At 40.7% G+C, this 20,629-nt stretch overlaps 1 protein-coding gene and 1 long non-coding RNA gene across 8 annotated transcripts; one reads left to right on the top strand and one right to left on the bottom strand.

Moving 5' to 3' along the window:
* Positions 1-248: 248 nt before the first annotated feature.
* On the bottom strand, positions 249-20,498 carry hdx (highly divergent homeobox). Of its 7 annotated transcripts, none has more exons than XM_043257190.1 (11): positions 19,751-20,497; positions 18,019-18,229; positions 15,431-15,577; positions 12,265-13,140; positions 10,238-10,291; positions 9,988-10,128; positions 9,546-9,738; positions 8,652-8,731; positions 8,471-8,578; positions 637-759; positions 249-554 (listed from the first exon to the last, which is right to left on the bottom strand). In XM_043257190.1, the coding sequence occupies exons 2-11, from the start codon at positions 18,052-18,054 to the stop codon at positions 417-419; spliced, it is 1,896 nt and encodes a 631-aa protein (XP_043113125.1). In that variant the 5' UTR covers positions 18,055-18,229; positions 19,751-20,497; the 3' UTR covers positions 249-416. The 7 variants fall into 7 exon arrangements, with proteins under 7 accessions (XP_043113125.1, XP_043113123.1, XP_043113124.1 ...); XM_043257188.1 differs by having other exon boundaries at positions 9,988-10,134; positions 19,751-20,496; XM_043257189.1 differs by having other exon boundaries at positions 8,471-8,575; positions 9,988-10,134; positions 19,751-20,496.
* Positions 979-2,690, top strand: LOC122357696. The gene is made up of 2 exons (XR_006252521.1): positions 979-1,623; positions 1,726-2,690. It is a non-coding gene; the product is annotated as an uncharacterized LOC122357696 (long non-coding RNA).
* Positions 20,499-20,629: the final 131 nt, after the last annotated feature.

Here is a 20,629-nt window from a genome sequence, read left to right as displayed (position 1 = left end):
GTGTATTTATCTACATGATATGTCTGGACTCATCGTTTCACAGCACTACATTTAATAGATTTCACAATTTTTGTGATTTGTTTATAGTTTTGCGGCGTCCGTGAAGTGAATCGTGTTGAATGAACTGCTTCAGCGGCTCAGAAAAGCTTTGTTTCTCATCACCACCTGCCCTCCTGAGACCTCAGACCTGCTGATGCACCTAAACCTGCTTAAATATACAGATGTCATAAAAATGAGAAGAGGCAATCTCGTGTTGACTTAGTGGCATTTATTTGATAGTACCGGACCTGGCCATGGCAGTCTGATATGACCTATGCCGTAGAAAATGACTGGTTTGGCCCAACAGTTACTGGTTTGTTTCCACAGGCACTATGCGGCGTGTGTGAGGAACAGAAGAGGTGGAAGCTGCCCTGCGTCTACAGTCTCATCTGATCCATGTCCTCCTCCTCCTCTGATACAGAGGACTCTTTCTGGACGGCGCCGGACTCGCTGTGGTTCTCCAGGCCCAGGTCCCAGTCCTCATTCGCTTTCTGAGGTAGACTGGCTAACAGCTCCTGAGAACAGACAGAAGCACCGATTACGATCTGATTTCCTGCGCCGCTCGTCTCAAAGAGGCCTCTGTTTGAGTCTCCTCACCTGCTGTTTCTGTCTGTCTTTGTTTTTCACAGCGATCAGCAGGCTTTTGGTGAAGCTCTTCAGCTTTGAGAACTTCTGTTTCTGGCTCTGCAGCTCATTCTCGAGAAACTGCACTTCTTCAGTCTGAGGAGACATGTCACCCACATTTACACACAATATTACACAACATTCATTCAGTCAATCAATCACTTTTATTTATATAGTGCTTTTAACCACACAACAGGAGAATAGTGTGATAGTGATGTATAATGACAAAATTAAACACTTAAGACACATTTACATCATATTTTACTCAAAGACTTATCTTCTAAATATGATGTCAAGGATTTGAAAGTCCTGTTTGATGAATGAAAGAAGAACAAACAAACTGTCATGGAGCACGCAAAGATAAAGATTACAAAAAGAGTCTTTTAATAAACCCACAGAGAGTTATCTCACTAGTAGCAAAAAACACATAACTGTGACAAGGCCAGACAAACTAACGCTCAACAGAGTCCAACTTATAAGGGCAAGGTAATGAAATTAATTAATGAGACACTGTGTTCATTCTCAGACAATGGCAGAAACTAGGTCACACATGGGGAATAAAAACAACAGGAATGTGGAGAACCCAACACAAACATAGGTTCATTTATATTTATGTCACGCCCCTGGACTGTGATGCAGTGTTTTCTTCCCCCATGTGTCTTGCCCTTATTTGGTAGTTCCTGTTCTCGTTGTGATTATTAGTTAATTATTCCCTGCCTGTTTGTCCATCTGTTTCAGTTTTCCTTGATTGTGTCCCTGTCTTTAAAAACATTCAGTTTGCCCTCTTGTCTCCGTCAGTTCTTAATGTTGTTTATTGAGTTTTAAGTAGTAAAAGAATCCTTTTGTTAACCACTTTGTTCATTTTGCCCACAACATCTATGTGTTTCAGAAGAACTGACCGGCCTAATGAAGGAAGGCAGAAGATGTGTTGATCCTCAAGCTGCCATGACGCTGTGCTGAGTGCGTGTTTTCTTCTGGGGTTGGATGAGATCCTCTGTTATACTCTTCCTGTGAGTGAACTTCCATTAAGTGATCTGACTGACCTAGTCTTGTATTTGAAAGGTTGTGATCTTTTGAAGTCGAGGTAGCCCCAGCGTAAAGGCTAGCGTCTCCCCAGCTCATCCCACTTCGGGTACCTCTGCATGCTGCTCTTCCCGCCAGCCCCACATGCCTACGTCCCCTTCAGAGCTCCGCCTGCATCCTGAACCCAATAGTGCCAGCAGCCATGAAGTCATGAGTGCTAGAAGCCGTGCCTATGGCAAGCTCGCCGCTGTTTGTGGCTCAACCAAACCTGCCGGCGGGCCATGTGGAAGCCGGTGAGGCAATAAGCAGCCTGTGTCTCCGTGCTTGCTGGGCACCCCTGTGTCTCAGCGCCTCGAGCGTCCTCCACTTCCTACACCCTGTAGGCGTCCCATGCCTCAACTGCACCATTCATGGATTATGGTTGAGGCTCCTCTCATCTTTGTCTCTGCTGGTCCCGTTCTGACTCCTGAATCCAGTACCAGAGTCATGGCCAGGAGACCCATTCCTTGCAGAGTCCTCCAGGGCCACTGCCTGATCTGCCCTGGAAATTCCTCCCTGTTCCTGCGCCAGCCTCCAGGTCCTTTTTTTTTTTTTTTTTGTTCAGCTGAGATTTCTACTCACCGAAAGTGTCTGCTCAGCTACATAGCCAGGGCTAGGCCCAACTAGACAAACACCTCAAAGCGGACAAATATTTTTAAAAATTTACTGAAATATAACTTCAGTCATTGTTATTCACATTAAACACCGCTAAAAAGCTTATTTTACACAACGCTTAATGTAGTGCAGTTTTAGCAGGCATGGAGTGCAAAATGAATTTGATATGTTTTAATGCAAGCATTTCAGTCAAATGCAATTAAGCAGTCTTTGAACCAAAGGGTGTTAACTCAAAATTTTTAGAGACAAAAAACTGCATCCATCTTGGACCTGACAAGCCTGCATCCCATCCAACATGATCTGCATGTGTCAGAGTTCACTGATCATGGGTCGAGAGTAAAGAGGGATGACTGACAAGACCATAGTGCAGATCCTGAGCTCACTAACAAATATTAGATTTAATTTTATTGTCATTACATGTGAGGGCTGTAGCTACTAACTTGGATGTGACTAGTTCAGTGAATCATGTACATTGTTCTGTTCTGGCGTTAGACCCGAGCAGCAGGGCAACTGGGAACCCGTTTAGATCAGAACATCAAACAGGTTCTCCCCACTCAGTGACGCACCCACTGAGAAACCTGATGAAAGTGCTCTAATAATTGGTGAGTTCTATTGTATAGAACGTGAAAATGGAGACACCAGCCACCGTAGTCCAATGCTTACCGGGAGCCAGAGCGTCTGACATCTTGTCAAATTTAAAAGTGCTGGCTAATGCTAAACGTAAATTTCGTAAGATTGTTATTCACGTTGGTGCTAATGATGTTTGACTTCGCCAGTCGGAGATCACTAAAAATAATATTAAAGAGGTGTGTGAACTCAAGTATGATGTCAGACAATGTAATCTGCTCTGGTCCCCTCCCTGCTTACCGGGGTGATGAGATTCACAGCAGACTGCTGGGTCTCAATGGCTGGATGTCGAAGTGGTGCCCGCAGAACAACATAGGCTTTAGTTTCTGGGGCAGACCTGACCTGTTGAAAAGAGATGGGCTTCATCCTTCCTGGGGTGGTCCCTCTTCTATCTAGAAATATGGCATGTAGTCTTATAGCTCCAACATGACCAACTAGTGCCCAGGTCAGGAAGCAGACAGACCGGCTAAACCGACCGTCTGCTAGCTGCCTCACGTCACAGGAGGCAGTTAATTCTCAGCACATAGAGACTCTTTCACCTAGATATCACCCTATAGAGACTGTGTCTGTTCCCCGAATTAGAATATGCAGAGAACTTCCAAACCTAATCAAAAGCAATAATTTAATGTCCAACAAATAAAAACTACCTATAATACAAAGCAAATGATAAAACTCACTGAATGTTAGATCACTTTCCACAAAAGCACTTTGTATATGTGTATGAGATCAAAGATCAGAAGCTAGATTTGCTTTGTTTGACAGAAACCTGGCTAAAACCAGATGATTATCACTCTAAATGAATCTACCCCCCCAAAATTATTTCTATAGAAATGAGCCACGTTTAAAAGGTAAAGGGGGAGGTGTTGCTACAATTTATAACAATATTCTTAGTACTTCTCAGAGGGCAGGCTTTAAGTATAACTCATTTGAAGTTTTGGTGCTGCATATAACATTATCTACAGAATCGTGTGCTAGTGATAAATCTTCTGTCATGTTTGTACTGGCTACTGTATACAGGCCACCAGGACACAGCACAGATTTCATTAAAGAATTTGCTGATTTTCTAACTGAGTTAGTACTGGCCACAGAAAGTCTTAATTGTTGGCGATTTTAATATCCATGTTGATAATGAAAAAGACTCTTTAGGATCAGCTTTCTTAGACATTCTGAACTCTGTTGGGGTTAGACAACATGTCTCTGGACCTACTCATTGTAGAAATCATACTCTAGATCTAATACTGTCACATGGAATAGATGTTAAAATGGTTGAAGTACTGCAGCAAAGTGATGACATTTCAGATCACTATCTAGTCTTGTGTGAACTCTGTATAGTTAAACCTGTAAACTCTGCACCTTATTACAAGTATGGTAGAACCATCACTTCCACCACAAAAGAAAGCTTTCTAAATAATCTTCCTGACTTATCTCAATTCTTTAGCTCATCCAATACGATGCAAAAACTTGATGATGTAACAGAAACTATGCACTCTCTTTTTTTAGCACTTTAGATACAGTTGCTCCTTTTATTCTTTAAAGATGAAAGAAAACTCTGTGGTATAATGAGAACGCGTGTATTTCATATTACCTGGTGGGAAAGTATCCTATTATACAGAAAATCATAAAAAAAATGCTAATCTGATTATTTTTGTGATTTCATGGTTTGATTACTTTTAACACAACCCCAGTATTTAATTTAATTAATACAGTGACTAAATTTTTTATTTTAAACTGTTTTAAATCAATCTCTTTTTGCTTTAAATTCAATTTCTTAAATCAGTGTTTTATTTTAATTTCTTTTGTTATTTAAATCTTATTTCCTATTTTATTTCCTTTGAATTACCATTGTGTATGAAATGTGCTATATAAATAAACCTGCCTTGCCTAAATGAACAAGAAATAAAGGTTCAACAGGTGCTAACATTCCCCAAGAGTACAGCAGTAATGACTTCATGAACTACTTTACTTCTGAGATTGACTTTACCCTGAGCAAATTTACTGTAAATTTAGTCGACTAAACTAGACTACAGCTAAAAACAATTTAGATGACTAAAACTAAATTAAAATTTGCTGTCAAAATTAATACTGCTTAGAAGACAATCAGCTGATCTAAGACAAAGAAGCTAGGGAATCGGTGACATATAGTCTGTAGACTAAACACTCTTCTGGGCCTGGATGCATGAAAACCATCAAGCGGTTTAACTTGAGGGAGTTATCTCTGGTCTATTATTAAAGAGAAGAAAATGTGGTTTAAAAAGAAATGCAAATATGCTGTAATAGCAGCTAATATCTCAAGAACACAAGGAATGGTTCACCTCAAATTCCGTCCGTTTACTCACCCTCATGTCATTAGGAAGCAGTATGAAGCCTGCATGTGGGGACAGCGAAGGATTCAGAGATGAAAGAAATCCTGTCCTTGCAGTTCCAATCCAAACCCAAATGACTTTCTTTCTACAGAACACAAAATGTGATAATTTAATGAATATTCAGTTGGATGGATTGATTGCAGTGGTAGCATATTGTGCCTCACATCAAAGCTCAATAAAGCACAAAATGGTGAAATTTGTTTACATTGGTGCAATGACAGAAGAAGCATGGGGACAATGTGCTGGAGTGTGAAGTGCTAGATGGTTGGGTTGTTTTTCACCAAACCCATCAGAGCACATATAGAATAATCAGTGAGCTGTATAGACATTATTGTGTGCTTTATTAAGCATTACAGTGAGTCTTCATGTTCCACAGATGAAAACAAGTCATTTAGGTTTGGACAAGAACTGCAAGGAGAGCACCAAATCCTTTTTTTTTCTTCTGAATCCTTTAGTGACCCACATTTAATTTTTATTTATGCTAGAAAAATCTGACACCAATTATTTTTTTTTCACAGGTCAATTTTACAGTTCAGACAAGTCTGGTATATATTATCCAGAGATAATATGATGAACCTAAATTAAAAAAAAATATATATATTAGGTTTTTTAAGTCTGTACCTTTTTGCTGATAATGCATTAACATCCACAGGAATGAGTCTTAATTTGACTATGCTGGTCATGTGCTTGGACCTCAATGATTGCCACATTCACTCAGAATGACTGAAATGTGATTTTGACATTCATAAAATCTTTCAAAGAATTCGAGCAACTCTGTAGATAGATAAGCCCACAGCGTTTGGTGTCAGGTGCGATCTTTCACTCTCAGACTTGGCAGATTTTAATTAGTGTTCGACCGATATGTAAAGCACGGCGATATAACTTCATTTTAATTCATATTTAAGAAATGTCAAATAACTTATAAAATGTCTCATAAATGGATTAAAATATAAATGTATAATATAAACTTATAAGACAGAGTATTTTTTTTGCAAATAACTGAATATTTAATTAAAATGAAATAAAATGATAATTTAAAAGGAAGTAAAGACTGAAACTCAGGATTCTGGGTAGTTTGTACACTACTAGTAGTCCCACTCATATTACATACTGGAGCCCTGCCCGGCCCGAGTCCCATCCAAGCAGCAGCAGACGGCAGAGCTGATCATAAACTACCATCCAATCAGTTAATCTATCACTTTTTAAGTTATATAGCACTTTTAACAGCACAGATTGCATCAAAGCACTGAACGGTATCAAATAGCAGAATAGAGTGATAGTAATTATAATGACATGATTAAATACTTAAGTTTTTGTTAAATGCAAAGATGACCTGTGTGAACATTAATTGATAGAAGTGACTTATCAATGTAGCTTTCTCAAATTAAGACGACTTAAATATAATCTATAGATATACTCAAAGAGTTTAATGTGTGAATAATGTGTGATATGATGGTTTGTGCAGAGAGCGCGCTCTGAAGGACATATGAAGGCAGCAGAGCAATCACATGATTCAGAACTGTAACGGGTCTGCTTTAAATGACCATTTGATCAAATAAAAAAATAAAATTTCATCAATCTTTTAATCTGTAAAAACGACTCTCTAAAGCTGCGTCTATGAGGAGATGGAGAGTGCAAAAATTCAACTTTGCGACACAGACTCCTGTTTATTAGTAAATAAGATATCTTCCTATTATTTTCCCCCTGACACATTGATGGTAATTATTTTTGTTGGGGCTTTGAGGCAAGATCACTGTGTGTGTGTCTGAGAGCTGAAGTCTTCATCTGCTGCGGGACACTGAACACAGTCCAGTCTCCGTCGTGATGCTTCCACCAGTGCCACGCAGAGATGTTTTATCACTAATTGATGGATGCATAAAATATAAAAATAAGGAGAACCCCAAAACAGGTCCGAGGCCCGGCCCATGTCTGAAGTATGAAGTGAAAATTGGCGTAAAAAAATGGCATCTAGTCCAGCCTGGACAGACGAGTTTGATCTGGGAGTTGTGAAGCGTGCTCCGAAAGAAAGGGACTGACTGTTGAATAAAGCAAATCTGCAGGAAGGAGTTATGGTTGATGAGCGTAACTAGATGGTACAATAGTGGTGAACCAATGGGTATGCTGGAACAACAAGCGGTTCTGTCTTGGCAAGGTTGAGTTGAAGGTGACGGTCCTTCATCCAGCAAGAAATGTCTGTTAGAAAAGCTGAGATGTGAACAGATATCGTCGGACCATCAAGATAGAATGAGAGGTAGCGTTGAGTGTCGTCAGTATAACAGCGATATGAAAAGCCATTTTTCTGAATGACAGACCCCAGTGATACCATGTAGACGGAGAAGTGGTCCAAGAACTGAGCCCTGAGGCACTCCAGTACTTAGATGTTGTGACCTTGAGTCGCAAAAATACAAAAACTGCAAACAGGTGCATCAAGAGTAAACAATGGGCACCTTTCTGCCTTTTTCTTTCTTTATAGATGTATTTTGAATCAAACAATAATTGAGGAGTTCAAGCCTACAAAGTTGTTTTTCTCCGGCTCCACGTTTATGGTTAGATATTTTATGTTAATTGCACTATTTACTGCTATTAAACCGACCGACCACATACGAGCCTGATAAAAATGCTAATTTAGAAGGAAATTTCAAACGGCATGGAGGAGTTTGCATCTGAACTCTTGGCATACAGGGAAGAATAAAAAACGGAAAGAATAAAAGTTCTAGGTGGCTAAATGCTCTTAGAACGTAAACCATCATTAAACAGAAGAAGAATGACATAAGACATGCTACTGTTTCCATGACTCCTGGATTCGCCTGGAAACTGTTATCAAACCTGGCATACATATAGTTTATAAAGTACCCTGGTCAAAAATCATCATTAATATCAATTTCTAAAACCTTGGCCTTGGAAAGGACATGATAATCTACTCTGTCATCTTTTACTCCCCTCATATTGTACCCAACTCATATGATATTATTTTGTGTTTTCTACAAGTTTTAAAAGGCAGTTTGGGTGAAATATCCTAAGCTGTCGGCAAAGTGATTCTCTAAAAACAAAAGCATATGTGGCCAGATCCATTTGTCCTGGCCATTGTGGGGTTCTTCAGTATCTGTTGATCATTATGCAGCCCTTGGCTCTCTGCTTACCCTGAACTCTAAGAGGTTTTGCATCTGTTCCATCTCAGTGGTCAACATGTCTCCATCATCATCATCATCTTCTTCTTCTTCTTCTTCTTCTTCAACGATTTCAATCTTCTAGAAGAAAGTTTCATGTTTGAGTCGTAGTTATCATTAAATCCTTAAACTGTTGATGAATATGTGCTCATACCACATGTTTAGCAGGGGTGGACCCATCCGATTCATCGTTCACATCATCATTTTCTTTCAGATAAAAATCACTGGCTCCATCTTTAAAGAAGGCAAACACAATTACTACACGTGCAATGACTTAAAGGAATAGTTCACCCAAAAATTAAAGTCACCCTATATTTTACTGTCTATGTCTTCTTTCAGACGAACACAGTCTGTGTTTTTTAAAAGTGTATCCTGGCTCTTCCAAGCTTGGTAATGCTGGAGGATAGCGGCCATTACTTTGAAGCTCCGTAGATCGTATTTATCCTGAAACTAAACGTATATGACTTGGGGGGTTATCACATGTCCTCTGAAGCGCAGAGTTCCAGCTTCTTGGCTGACTTCTGACTTGACATTCAACATGTGACGTAACTTGTGGCAGAGGTCAGGTCAAAGCGGGAACTCTGTCAGTTATTTGCGTTTTAATTTGAAAACTGCTTCAGAGGACATGTGATAACCCCCTGAAGGAGTCTAGGTTAGTTTTACGTCACAGTACTTGTGGATATATACGATTTACAGGGTTTCAAAATTACGGGCACTATCCACTAGCTTTACCAAGCTCCGTCCACACCTAGGATGGAGTACAATATGCTGCACTTTTCATTTTTGGGTGAACTGTTCGTTTATAGCCAAACACTGCAGGTGAATAGGGTAAAAACAACTCGTAGTTATCACCTTACCCAGCTGACTGATTACATACACTTGTATGTTAGGTTTAGACGTGCAAATGAGTCATTATTTAATTGAATAAGTGCTAAATTGCACTTATTAAACTTAACTGGTTAATTCTTGTGACATAATAGAGTCAAAGGTTTTTAAAGAGGGAAATTTTTGCACTGTTTCTTGGTTAATGATGTAATTAAATCCCCACCGTCAGACAAACAGAGCGACACGACGTCGTTGTGTTCGCTGGCCTCTCCCAGCTCTGGAGACTGCCGCTCGTCTTCAGGGAGGTGAGGGGAATGAGCTGCGGTCTGGTTTGAGAAACTGACCGGCCCTCCTTTAGGCGGAGGAATCTCAATGCCCATCAAACGGTACTTCCTTCTGCGGTTACCGATCCACGTCTGGCAAACACAGATTTCAGAAAGACCTTAAGCACTGACGCAAAGACATTGGACCTTGAGAATAAACGTAAAAAGGCATCACTTTATGCAAATTAAGTTGTATGATTGAGAAACAAAGTTATGGAAAAGGGCTGGAGCTGTAGGTAGAATGATAACCTTTTTACAAATAACAAGGACTACGTGAATGAATACCATTGGGAGTCAAGTACAAAATAGAAATACGGTATCTCTGTATTACAGACTCCTGACCTTGATGATTTCAGAGTCCACTCTGAGCTCGCTGGCCGCCGCTGAGATCTTCTCTTTGCACAGAGAGCCCAGGCTGGTCATGCCGTTATCCCAGTAGCGCTTCAGCGTGAACACATCCCTGTCGCTGAACTGAGTCCTGTCCTGCAGCTTAACAAACACTACACCTTTTATTAAAGCCATCATCAGAAGCGCACAGTAAAGTGATCTCTGAAGCGCTGGAGAAGAGTCTCAGCACGCCTCACACACTCACCGTTCGTTTCCGTGAGTTACTCTGAAGCCAGGGAGCCGACATGTTACTTGTTACCTAAAGAAATACACAGGGAACAGTTCACAGATGATGCCTGTGTTTGATCCTGTCAGTAATATGCTCATCTCCTTGACTGAGTACAGACAGCATGAGAGCATCGATCCTCTCACAACATACTCACACCAACGGAGAGTCTGAATCATTAGAGACGGTGCGCTGAATTTTGTTTTCTTTTATTCACCTTTCTTTTATTAAGGCAAATGGCCTCGTGCATGCATGTGTACAGATAACCACTGTAATTACTTGTCGCTGTGAATTAAACTCAAAACAAATATTAAAAATAACTACACTAGTTCATGCAAAAATTAAATATTCTGTGTTTTTAATCTCGCTTTATGTTCACAAGAAAAAATAAACTCACACATCTTAGGGTCAACTGCTGGTAACGTATTAATAATTTATAGTTAAAACAATCATCAAATAATCAATAATAATGTGCAAAATGAACTTTACGTCGAAACAAATGAACTGACAGTTCTCATAAAAAAAATATTAATGGTAACACTTCATTTCAGGGTCTCTTAATAACTAGTTGTTTATTATTAGCATGCATATCACTAGAATATTAGCCATTTATTAGTAGTAATTAAAACATATTAATGCCTTATTATGCATCCCTAATCCTGCCCAATACCTAAACTTAACTACCTTACTAACTTTAATTAGACTTAAACTTTAGAGGAAAAGTCTTAGTTAATAGTAATTTCATTGTAAATCAAATTAACAGAAACAGTTTAACATAATAGGTTCAGGTGAATATTGTTTTAAGTTTGTTGTAATATATTTTGATATTCTGTGATTGTTACTGTTGAAACAGATGTGTTTTAATTATACTGTACTGTTGAATGGCTGTACTTGCTGACTTTATCCCCATCAACTACAAAAACCCACCAATTTAATAGATTCTGGCCTTCATTCACAGTATTTTGTAAAATGTTATTAAACAATTATTTAAAACAAAGTCTAAATGTTGTTTCACACCCAAAGTGAAATAATTAACATTTTATATTGAGGGCTGGTCTCTTTTAACCTCATGGGGAAGGTTAAACAGGGTTTACAGTTCAATGGAAAATAGTTTAAGTATTAATGCAAAAGCCATTAATATCAAAACTAGAACTGTACAACAACTACCATACAGATGATTTGAAAAATGCTTGCGCCTTTAAACCAGGGCTATAACGCTTCTGGAATGATGAAGGTATTGTTAAAAGGAGCCACCGGCGGGTCCTCTGTGTCTCTCTCCGGTCTTTCTGACTTCAGTCCCCATAACCCCGGACCGAGGACTCATCACCTCACCTATAAACCGTGCCCTGACTCTCAGAAGTCTTGTTTAGCCTGTCTGATGAGTGTTTTTCCTTGTCCTGATTCTCTGTCTTCCTGACCCCGCCTGCTGTCTCTGACCCGACGGCCCTGGTCTGCCCCGACCACTGCCTGGAGAACCTTTATGCTTCTGGGTTGTCTCAGAGATGCCACAGTTTTGGAAGTGTCCCAATACTTAAGTCCATGCAGAGAGAATGTACAAGTCATTTTCTAGCATTTAAAGTCAGCTGGGATTAGAGAAGTTCTTCCACGCCGACTCAATCAATCATTTCCTTTCTGAACCCTGCCTTACACACACTGGCATGTTAGAATAGAAAAAGGGTCCTGCCCAAACTGTTGCTATAAAAAAACATTTTTTTTTAATGGAGGTTGTCATTCTAAACAAAATCTGGAAAGATTCAAAGACTCCCTCAAGATTTACTTGTTTCATTACTGGATGAATCAGTGTTTTTGAACGAATCTCTTGAATGATTGATTCAAAGATAAAGCCCCCTTTGCCACCTAAAAAATAAAAGATGCGCACACAGGAATTGATGGGTGGAAGTGAAATTGTAATTTTACAAGAAGCCTCTGACTCCTGACTTTTTGATTCTCAACCCTACCGGAGACGCATGGATTTATTTAGTCAGCGTGTGACTGTGAGAGCTTACCTTGAGGCAGGGTATCCTGGCAGACGTCTGCGAGAGCAGTTTGAGCGGGAAGCTGCCGGGGGGCGACGTTCTGCTCAGTAAGGAGCTGCTGGTTTGACATCCCTTCTCTCCAAACAGAGCAGAGTTTGAGGAGTGGAGCCCCGGGCTGTCGGTCAGCGAGGAGGAGGCTTTCCCACACTGCATCTGCAGGGCCATGTTGGCCAGCTCCTCTTCTCTGGAGTACTCGTCCTCAGCGTCGGCCGTCTCCATGGCGATCGAGAAGACCTCAGACGCCTCGACCGGCCTGGTCTTCCTTGCGTCTGGAGGCCGCTCCGATCCGGCCAGAGCGAAGACGTGTTTAATCTGAGCGCCGGCGTCTGCTGGAACGCGCTGCGCCGCCGAGGTCTTCTGGGGCCAGGACGCCTGCTGCGAGGCTCGGCCCTGCGGGGCCCAGCTGGGGGCCGTGACGTCTCTCGAGGGGAAGGGCTTGAGCGCCTGGCTGCACTTGAGCACGCTGGGGCCGCCGGGGATGATGGGGGATTTCCTCTGCGCGGCGGGCTGCTCCAAGTCGGCGTGCGCTTTCGCCGCAGTCCTGTTGTGAACGCCAGCATCGAAGCAGTTGGCGTAAATGCCCGTCAGAATGACGTCGCTGAGAGGAGAGGAGGAGGAGGGAGAGGAGGAGGAAGAGGAGGACGAGGCCTGCGGGGGGAGGAGGTGGGTCACCGGAGGGCCCCGCTGGATGCTCCTCATGGCCGCCATCTCCGCCGTCAGCACCGAGCCGGCCACGAGCGCCCCGCCGGAGCCACACGAAACATGCTGATGGGACAGCACTGGAGCGCCCGCGCCGTTCTGGTCCGCCTTCGACGCCAGCTTCCGGCGCTTGTTTCCTACCCATGTCTGAAACCACAGAAGAAGAGAAACCGGCATGAACCAGCGCGTATCATCAGCGTACAGATCAAATACATGATGCTTTCCTTTGCACAAACTGTAAAATAAGAACAAAATGTAAATCTTAAATCAACATGTCCAAGTAATTCCTGGTTTTTGCTGATTAACAGTGTTGTGGAGTAACTTGCAGTGAGTTACAGTACTTTTTAATTTAGAAGGAAATATCTTAGTTTCTTTCTAAATGAGTTAATGCCAGTTACTTTGTTTCTCCATGCCTCTCTCGTGTTGCCATGTTGAGAGAAATTGGGAGCAAGTCTTTGTGTGTGAACCTGTAGATCTAGATGTGTTTACTCATCTCACCTGCTCAAAGAATTATTCAGCGCTCATTAAAAGGAATAAAAAGGGTCGAATACAAACTCAGAATACATTAAGGCAAATATTTGACCCCAAAGCCAACGTCTTTGCTACGGACCTTCAGTGAGTTCACCCACACTAACCGTGCGTCATATTCTTCATGTGATTTCTTTGAGCTGTGCCCTCGACTGTAAAGATGTGAATTTACATTTACTTCAGCCGGAGGTCATTTCTCTTCAGAGTGAAAATGCTTTTACAATTGTTTTAATCAAAAACGTAAACCAACGTTCGATTAATAAGCTACTAAAAAAATCAAATCAACAATTCATGCCCAATAATTAATTAATGTAGTAAGCAGGAGAATGTACGGAGAGCCTGTTGTTATCACAATATTATCTACATTATAAATGATTTATCGTCTGTCAGTGTTTAGAAATACACTACTAAACAGATTAAAAGACTTTTAAACACTCACTTCAGTGCATTATCTGTACAAACACTCATTTTAAGGTTGTTTTAGATGACAGCAAAGATTACACACCGTAAAAATGTGTTCAATTATATTCACACACACATTCAGAGCTTCAGTGAATGAAGTTTTAAAATTCTCTGCGTTTTATTTTATGTTTGGCCATTTTATAAATATCTATATGAGCACCTTATAATCAATAATAAAAAATGTTGAACAAAAAACTACCTTCTTAATACGAGGTTGGAGTGATTTACGGGGCATTATCTTCACCTTTGTATCTTTTAACATGTAAGCGGTGTTTCCACTAGGATTTTTTCCAGCTGGTGACAGGACTATTTCCCACGAAACACACAAGATTCACGTGCATTCAGAATTGAATTTATTAAAACTAAAAAAGTAAATTGACAAGTAAATTGTAAATAATAAAATATGAACAAATAAATGACAATTAGTGACAATAAAATACTAAATTAAACTATCATTTTTTATAACTTTTTCAGTTAGGTTTAACTATAATCAATTCAGCTGTAAAAAAAGACTGGATGGTCTTCACTGTATGAAAGACAGCAGCAGGTTTAATTAGGACGCTGTCTCTTTAAGACCTCAGGCACAGATCTAATAAACTGTTACAATGCTTTCTTTTCTTTTTATGTGAGCTTGTCCTCCTAATTTAAAACATTTCAGAGAACCTTCCAATCAAAGAATTCTAATATAATTCTATATATAACAATAAAGTCTTCCTAATGTGAGGTGATATCTGACTCCTTAAAGTGACACACGGTGTGAAATGCCATCATTTCCATGCATGTCCAATTCAAAAACATAAAAATCAGTTTTTAAGCTTTTCAAAATTTCTATTTAAAACAATATAATAAGTAGAGTATGACAAATAAATTGCTAATAGTATAAATCATTGAGGTTTTTCAGATGTGTAATGAGGCTCAGATGTTGGCACGAGTGCATTTTAAATTCATAAAGTCGTGTAGAGATGAATGTTTTAAATATACTAAAGAAATATTAAAAGTTTTAAATAACGGAAATTATACGCTAAACTGAAACTGAAACGGTAAGTGAACTGATTCAATTGATTCATTCAGACAGCTGATTCATTCAGGAATGAAGCAAGTGACCGTCTTTATGAATCACTGACTCATTAGATTCGTTCAGAAATGAATGAAACGCTGCTGTGTTTGCATTTAGAGCCGCAGCTGAGCTCTTACTTTATTTGCAACTATTTTCGTTGATGCTATAGAGCAAAATCATGCAGAACTTATTTATTGAAATGCTGTATTAAATCAATATGATATTCGCAAACTCTCTTAATAATCGTTAAATTAATAATTATTACGTTAGAACCTGCAGGAATGAGCAGAATCGTTATTAATAACCATGATGTTCGACTAATAAATAACAAGACAAACTGCTCAAAGTGTCTGAAATGAAGTGCCACATGACCGGAAGAGTGAGGCTTACTCTGACCACGCTGAAGTCCAGCTTGGTCTCTTGAGCACACTGCAGGATGAGCTGGAAGCAGCTCTTGCTCTGATTGGTCATGCCGTTCTCATAGTAGCGCTCCAGGATCCTCTGCTGCTCGGCTGTGAATACAGACCTCAGGTTCATCTGGAAAGAATGAAATCACACTGAGAAACCGTTCAGGGCTCCCTGCTGCATCAGGCAGAGCCATGTTAACATCCGTGACATGCATCTGGTTCAAGACCTGACGCGTTTGAGTTTGGAGCTCATGGGATGATGAAGGTCTCCAGTGTTGTCTCACCGCTCTCATCTTGTCTTGCGACTCTACATTTCAGTCCTCGTTATCTGAGCTGTTTCTATCATAAGCATGCATTACGGTATTTATGCCTGATTTACTGCAGCAAATAACCAAAGCTTCGAGGACATTCAACAGACAAACAAGTAAGACACACTTTATAACCGGACTGATTTTATTCACATTTTCATTGAAAACTATAAAACGCAGCGATGAGTCAGATTTTACTTCCTTGTAACACATCAGCGGTGTTGGGTAAGTTACTCTAAAAAAGCAATTACTGGTTAATAATTACATCTTCAACAAAGTAATTTGATTACTGTACAAATTACTTTCTCCAATAAGTATTTAATTACTAATTACTTACTACATCCTATTTCAACATCAGCAAGTTAATGATACTGCAGACATTATTTTGGTCACACTTTAGGTCGTGGTTTCCAGGTCTGACAGGAAGTAAATAACCAGCGCTCCAGACTCTTCATGGTGTGTGTGTTCATGGTGTGTGTGTGTGTGTGTGTGTGTGTCATGGTGTGTGTGTGTGTGTGTGTTCATGGTGTGTGTGTGTGTGTTCACGGTATGTGTGTGTGTTCATGGTGTGTGTGTGTTTGTGTGTGTGTGTGTGTGTGTTCATGGTGTGTGTGTGTGTGTTCATGGTGTGTGTGTGTTCATGGTGTGTGTGTGTGTGTTCATGGTGTGTGTGTGTCATGGTGTGTGTGTGTTTGTGTGTGTGTGTGTGTGTGTGTGTTCATGGTGTGTGTGTGTGTGTTCATGGTATGTGTGTTCATGGTGTGTGTGTGTGTGTTCATGGTGTGTGTGTGTGTTCATGGTATGTGTGTTCATGGTGTGTGTGTGTGTTCATGGTGTGTGTGTGTGTGTTCATGGTGTGTGTGTGTGTGTGTGTGTGTTCATGGTGTGTGTGTGTGTGTGTTCATGGTGTGTGTGTGTGTTCATGGTGTGTTTGTTCATGGTGTGTGTGTGTTTGTGTGTGTGTGTGTGTGTGTGTGTTCATGGTGTGTGTGTGTGTTCATGGTATGTGTGTTCATGGTGTGTGTGTGTGTGTGTGTGTGTGTGTTCATGGTGTGTGTGTGTGTGTGTGTCATGGTGTGTTTGTGTGTGTGTGTGTGTGTGTGTTCATGGTGTGTGTGTGTGTTTGTTCATGGTGTGTGTGTGTATGTGTGTTCATGATGTGTGTGTGTGTGTGTGTTCATGGTGTGTGTGTGTGTGTGTTCATGGTGTGTGTGTGTGTGTGTGTTCATGGTGTGTGTGTGTGTGTGTGTGTGTGTTCATGGTGTGTGTGTGTGTTCATGGTATGTGTGTTCATGGTGTGTGTGTGTGTGTGTTCATGGTGTGTGTGTTCATGGTGTGTGTGTGTGTGTGTGTTCATGGTGTGTGTGTTCATGGTGTGTGTGTGTGTGTGTGTGTGTTCATGGTGTGTGTGTGTGTGTGTCATGGTGTGTGTGTGTGTGTGTGTGTTGTGGTGTGTGTGTGTGTGTGTGTGTGTGTGTGTGTTCATGGTATGTGTGTTCATGTGTGTGTGTGTGTGTGTGTGTGTTCATGGTGTGTGTGTTCATGGTGTGTGTGTGTGTGTTCATGGTGTGTGTGTGTGTGTTCATGGTGTAAGTGTGTTCATGGTGTGTTTGTGTGTGTGTGTGTGTTCATGGTGTGTGTGTGTGTGTGTGTTCATGGTGTGTGTGTGTTCATGGTGTGTGTGTGTGTGTGTGTTCATGGTGTGTGTGTGTGTTCATGGTGTGTGTGTGTGTGTTCATGGTGTAAGTGTGTTCATGGTGTGTTTGTGTGTGTGTGTGTTCATGGTGTGTGTGTGTGTGTTTGTTCATGGTGTGTGTGTGTATGTGTGTTCATGGTGTGTGTGTGTGTGTGTGTTCATGGTGTGTGTGTGTGTGTTTGTTCATGGTGTGTGTGTGTATGTGTGTTCATGGTGTGTGTGTGTGTGTGTTCATGGTGTGTGTGTGTTCATGGTGTGTGTGTGTGTGTGTGTTCATGGTGTGTGTGTGTGTGTGTGTGTGTGTGTGTGTGTGTTCATGGTGTGTGTGTGTGTGTGTGTGTTCATGGTGTGTGTGTGTTCATGGTGTGTGTGTGTTCATGGTGTGTGTGTGTGTTCATGGTGTGTGTGTGCACTGTAGATGGGTTAAATGCGGAGCACAAATTAAAAGTATTGGTCACCATCCCAGACACAAGTCACTTCACTTATACACGTATAATTCTCCTATGATATGTATATATGTACATTAGTATTTAATAATAATGTATTCATCTGTATGTCAGTTCTCACAGTGTGAATGCTCCTCTTTTCCAGCCATTTTTCCATCCCTCTGCTGGATGTGCTGAGAGATCCCAGGAACCAGGCTGAGCTGCGGTCAATCTCAACATACGGCAGAGACGCCTGCAGTCTATTCACACCAGCGTCCGGCCATCGTGACTCTTCTATCAGCTGCTGACGGAAACACACACGGCCTGCTCGATCCAGGACAGAGCCCTCAGACCTGAAGAAGACGTGCTGAGTCAGTGGTGTGCGTCATTCACAGACACGCATGATCTCGGATTCAAACACACTCACTTTAGGGAGTCCTTGTTACACATCACATGTGCTCAGTATTATATAATATCAATAAATTAAGCATAATTATTAACCCTAAACCTCACCCTAACTCTAACCCTGCTGTATGTAACATAAAACACATAAGTGCATGTACTTACATGAAATAAAATGTGCTTATCGTGTTACTATGTCGATGTAACAGACAGCTGCCGTTATCTCCATACACTTCATTTTAAGAAGCTCATACCTGTGTAATTAGCAAGGTATTACATGTATTTACATTACATGTGTGACAATCTTTTGGTTAAATAGATGTGTAACAGTACACAATAAGTTTAAACTGTCCCATAACTTAGTCACATGGTAAGTAGATCGATTTATGCAAGTACTTAAAATAAAGGGTTGCCCATGCGCGTGCTATTATAATATTAAGCATAATTACATGAAAGTAACCAAAACCAACTCTAACCATATAGTAAGTACATATAATTAATTAAGATTGCACCTTAAAAAGTTCTTAGTTCTAAAAAGTCTTAGTTCCTGCCATATTTATTAGAGTTCTGAAAATAAAACTTTATTTTATGGTGCCCTTGTTACAGTGTAATTGTTTACTTACTATATGGGTAGCATTTGGGTGTGTCTTGCATGCAATTATGCATAATTTGTTGTTATAATAGTAGACACGTGTGAAACAAGGACGCTTTAAAATAAAGTGTCGCCAAACTTAATACTTTCATTCAAATAAAGAGAAGAATCGTGAAGGAGACGTGAATGTGGAGAAATCTCGTCAAAGAAAAAAGATCACAGTGTCCACTGATGAGACGAATGGAGTTGAACTGTGTTAAGAGTGAGTGTGAGTGTGTGTGTGTGTGTGTGTGTGTGTGTGTGTGTGTGTGTGTGTGTGTGTGTGTTGTTTGCTGTGAGGTGATGTGTACTAGCGGTGCTGATGCGGTTTAGCTGCAGTGCTAAAGTCTCCATCATCCCGCGCCATTACACACACTCTCTCCTCACATCCACAGCTCAGGCCACACACACACACACACACACACACACACACACACACAGGTCTGCCGCGTCGAGTCCGGGCAGACGACGTGAGCTCGCGGCCGACGCTTCGTTTTTAACGGCACCCCGTCGCGCGCTCGGGCGTGAAACCGTGATAACGGCGACGTCTCGAGCGGCTAAAGCGGGACGAAGCGCTGTCCTCCGGGCTCACAAACTGAACGAAAAGCGGCACTAAACTGAGGTAAAGTGGCGAACAAAACGAGAGAGCTTCCTGACGGGCCCAGGAGGCCACGCGCCAGCCAAACCCACCACGCGAAACTTTTATTATTATTATCATCCTCATCATTATTATTATTATTCTTGCTGGTCACGCGACGCTGCTCTAAATGTATGACATTCACTGTGAAGGAAACCCGCCGCGAGCGTCTAACACCGCCGAGGAGATTAAACGAGAAGATACCTTTTGTAGAGAAATCAACGAACCCCTCGAATTCAGCAGATTTCTTTACCAATCCCCTCACTAGACAATGAAATCAAAACGTCCGATCATCAATTCTAATCATGATCGTGACGTCAGGGGGACACGGGCCAATGGGCGCGCGGGATCGTCGTCATGACGCGTCAGCCCCGCCCACCGCCGCGAGACGCTTCGGAAGAAAGCGCCGATGATGAAGAAGATGAAAACATTGATGCGTGAAAAATAATAAAAAGTAATATTATAAGATTTTTTTTTGAAAGAGAGAGTTTAAGATTGTGTTTTACTCGGGGCACACTAAGCAGCTAGGAGACAGAAAGTAAAATAATAATTCTATATTAGTATCAACATACCGTAAATAAATCTGGAAAATATCTGCATAACTAAGGGGTTTCTACATTTAAATAACAAGAATTAATTGCTTTAACAACTGCATTTTGTTTTTCACTGTTTTATTTTAAATGGTTACGATGTTCGTCTTAATCACTGTTAAAGGGGGAAATGTTTGTTAACTAACACATTCCTAATTTAATATATAAATGTTTTGTGGCACAGTCAAAGTGATAGCATGAACCTATAGTTTAAATCTAGTTTTGAAACGTCTAAATAAAATCCCAGTAAAGTGAGCATTAAATATAATGTCGTGTGATGTTTTATTGTGTGATGAGGTGCTGAGGACAGTTCATACTGTATTCATTCATTCATACTGTACTTCATGATCACTAGCAGCAAATAAACACTGTCCGTCTCAAAGAAATCCTTACAAGACTGTCTGCTAAATTAAATATAAAACCCATTCTGTTTAAGACTATTCGTTTTACTTCATTCGTCATTTATTCATTCGGTTTTTAAGGTTTTTGTGTG

This window comes from Puntigrus tetrazona, chromosome 14, assembly GCF_018831695.1.
Source record: "Puntigrus tetrazona isolate hp1 chromosome 14, ASM1883169v1, whole genome shotgun sequence".
NCBI classification, from domain to species: domain Eukaryota; kingdom Metazoa; phylum Chordata; class Actinopteri; order Cypriniformes; family Cyprinidae; genus Puntigrus; species Puntigrus tetrazona.
This window is presented reverse-complemented; position numbering and strand designations above follow the sequence as displayed.

Coding starts and splice junctions, on each gene's coding strand:
- hdx (XM_043257188.1), bottom strand. CDS start 18,054: ATGGAAAAATGGCTGGAAAAGAGGAGCATTCACACT. Junction 13,141..15,430: donor TGGACTTCAGCGTGGTCAGA/GTAAGCCTCACT, acceptor CTGTGGTTTCAG/ACATGGGTAGGAAACAAGCG. Junction 555..636: donor AAGACAGACAGAAACAGCAG/GTGAGGAGACTC, acceptor GTCTGTTCTCAG/GAGCTGTTAGCCAGTCTACC.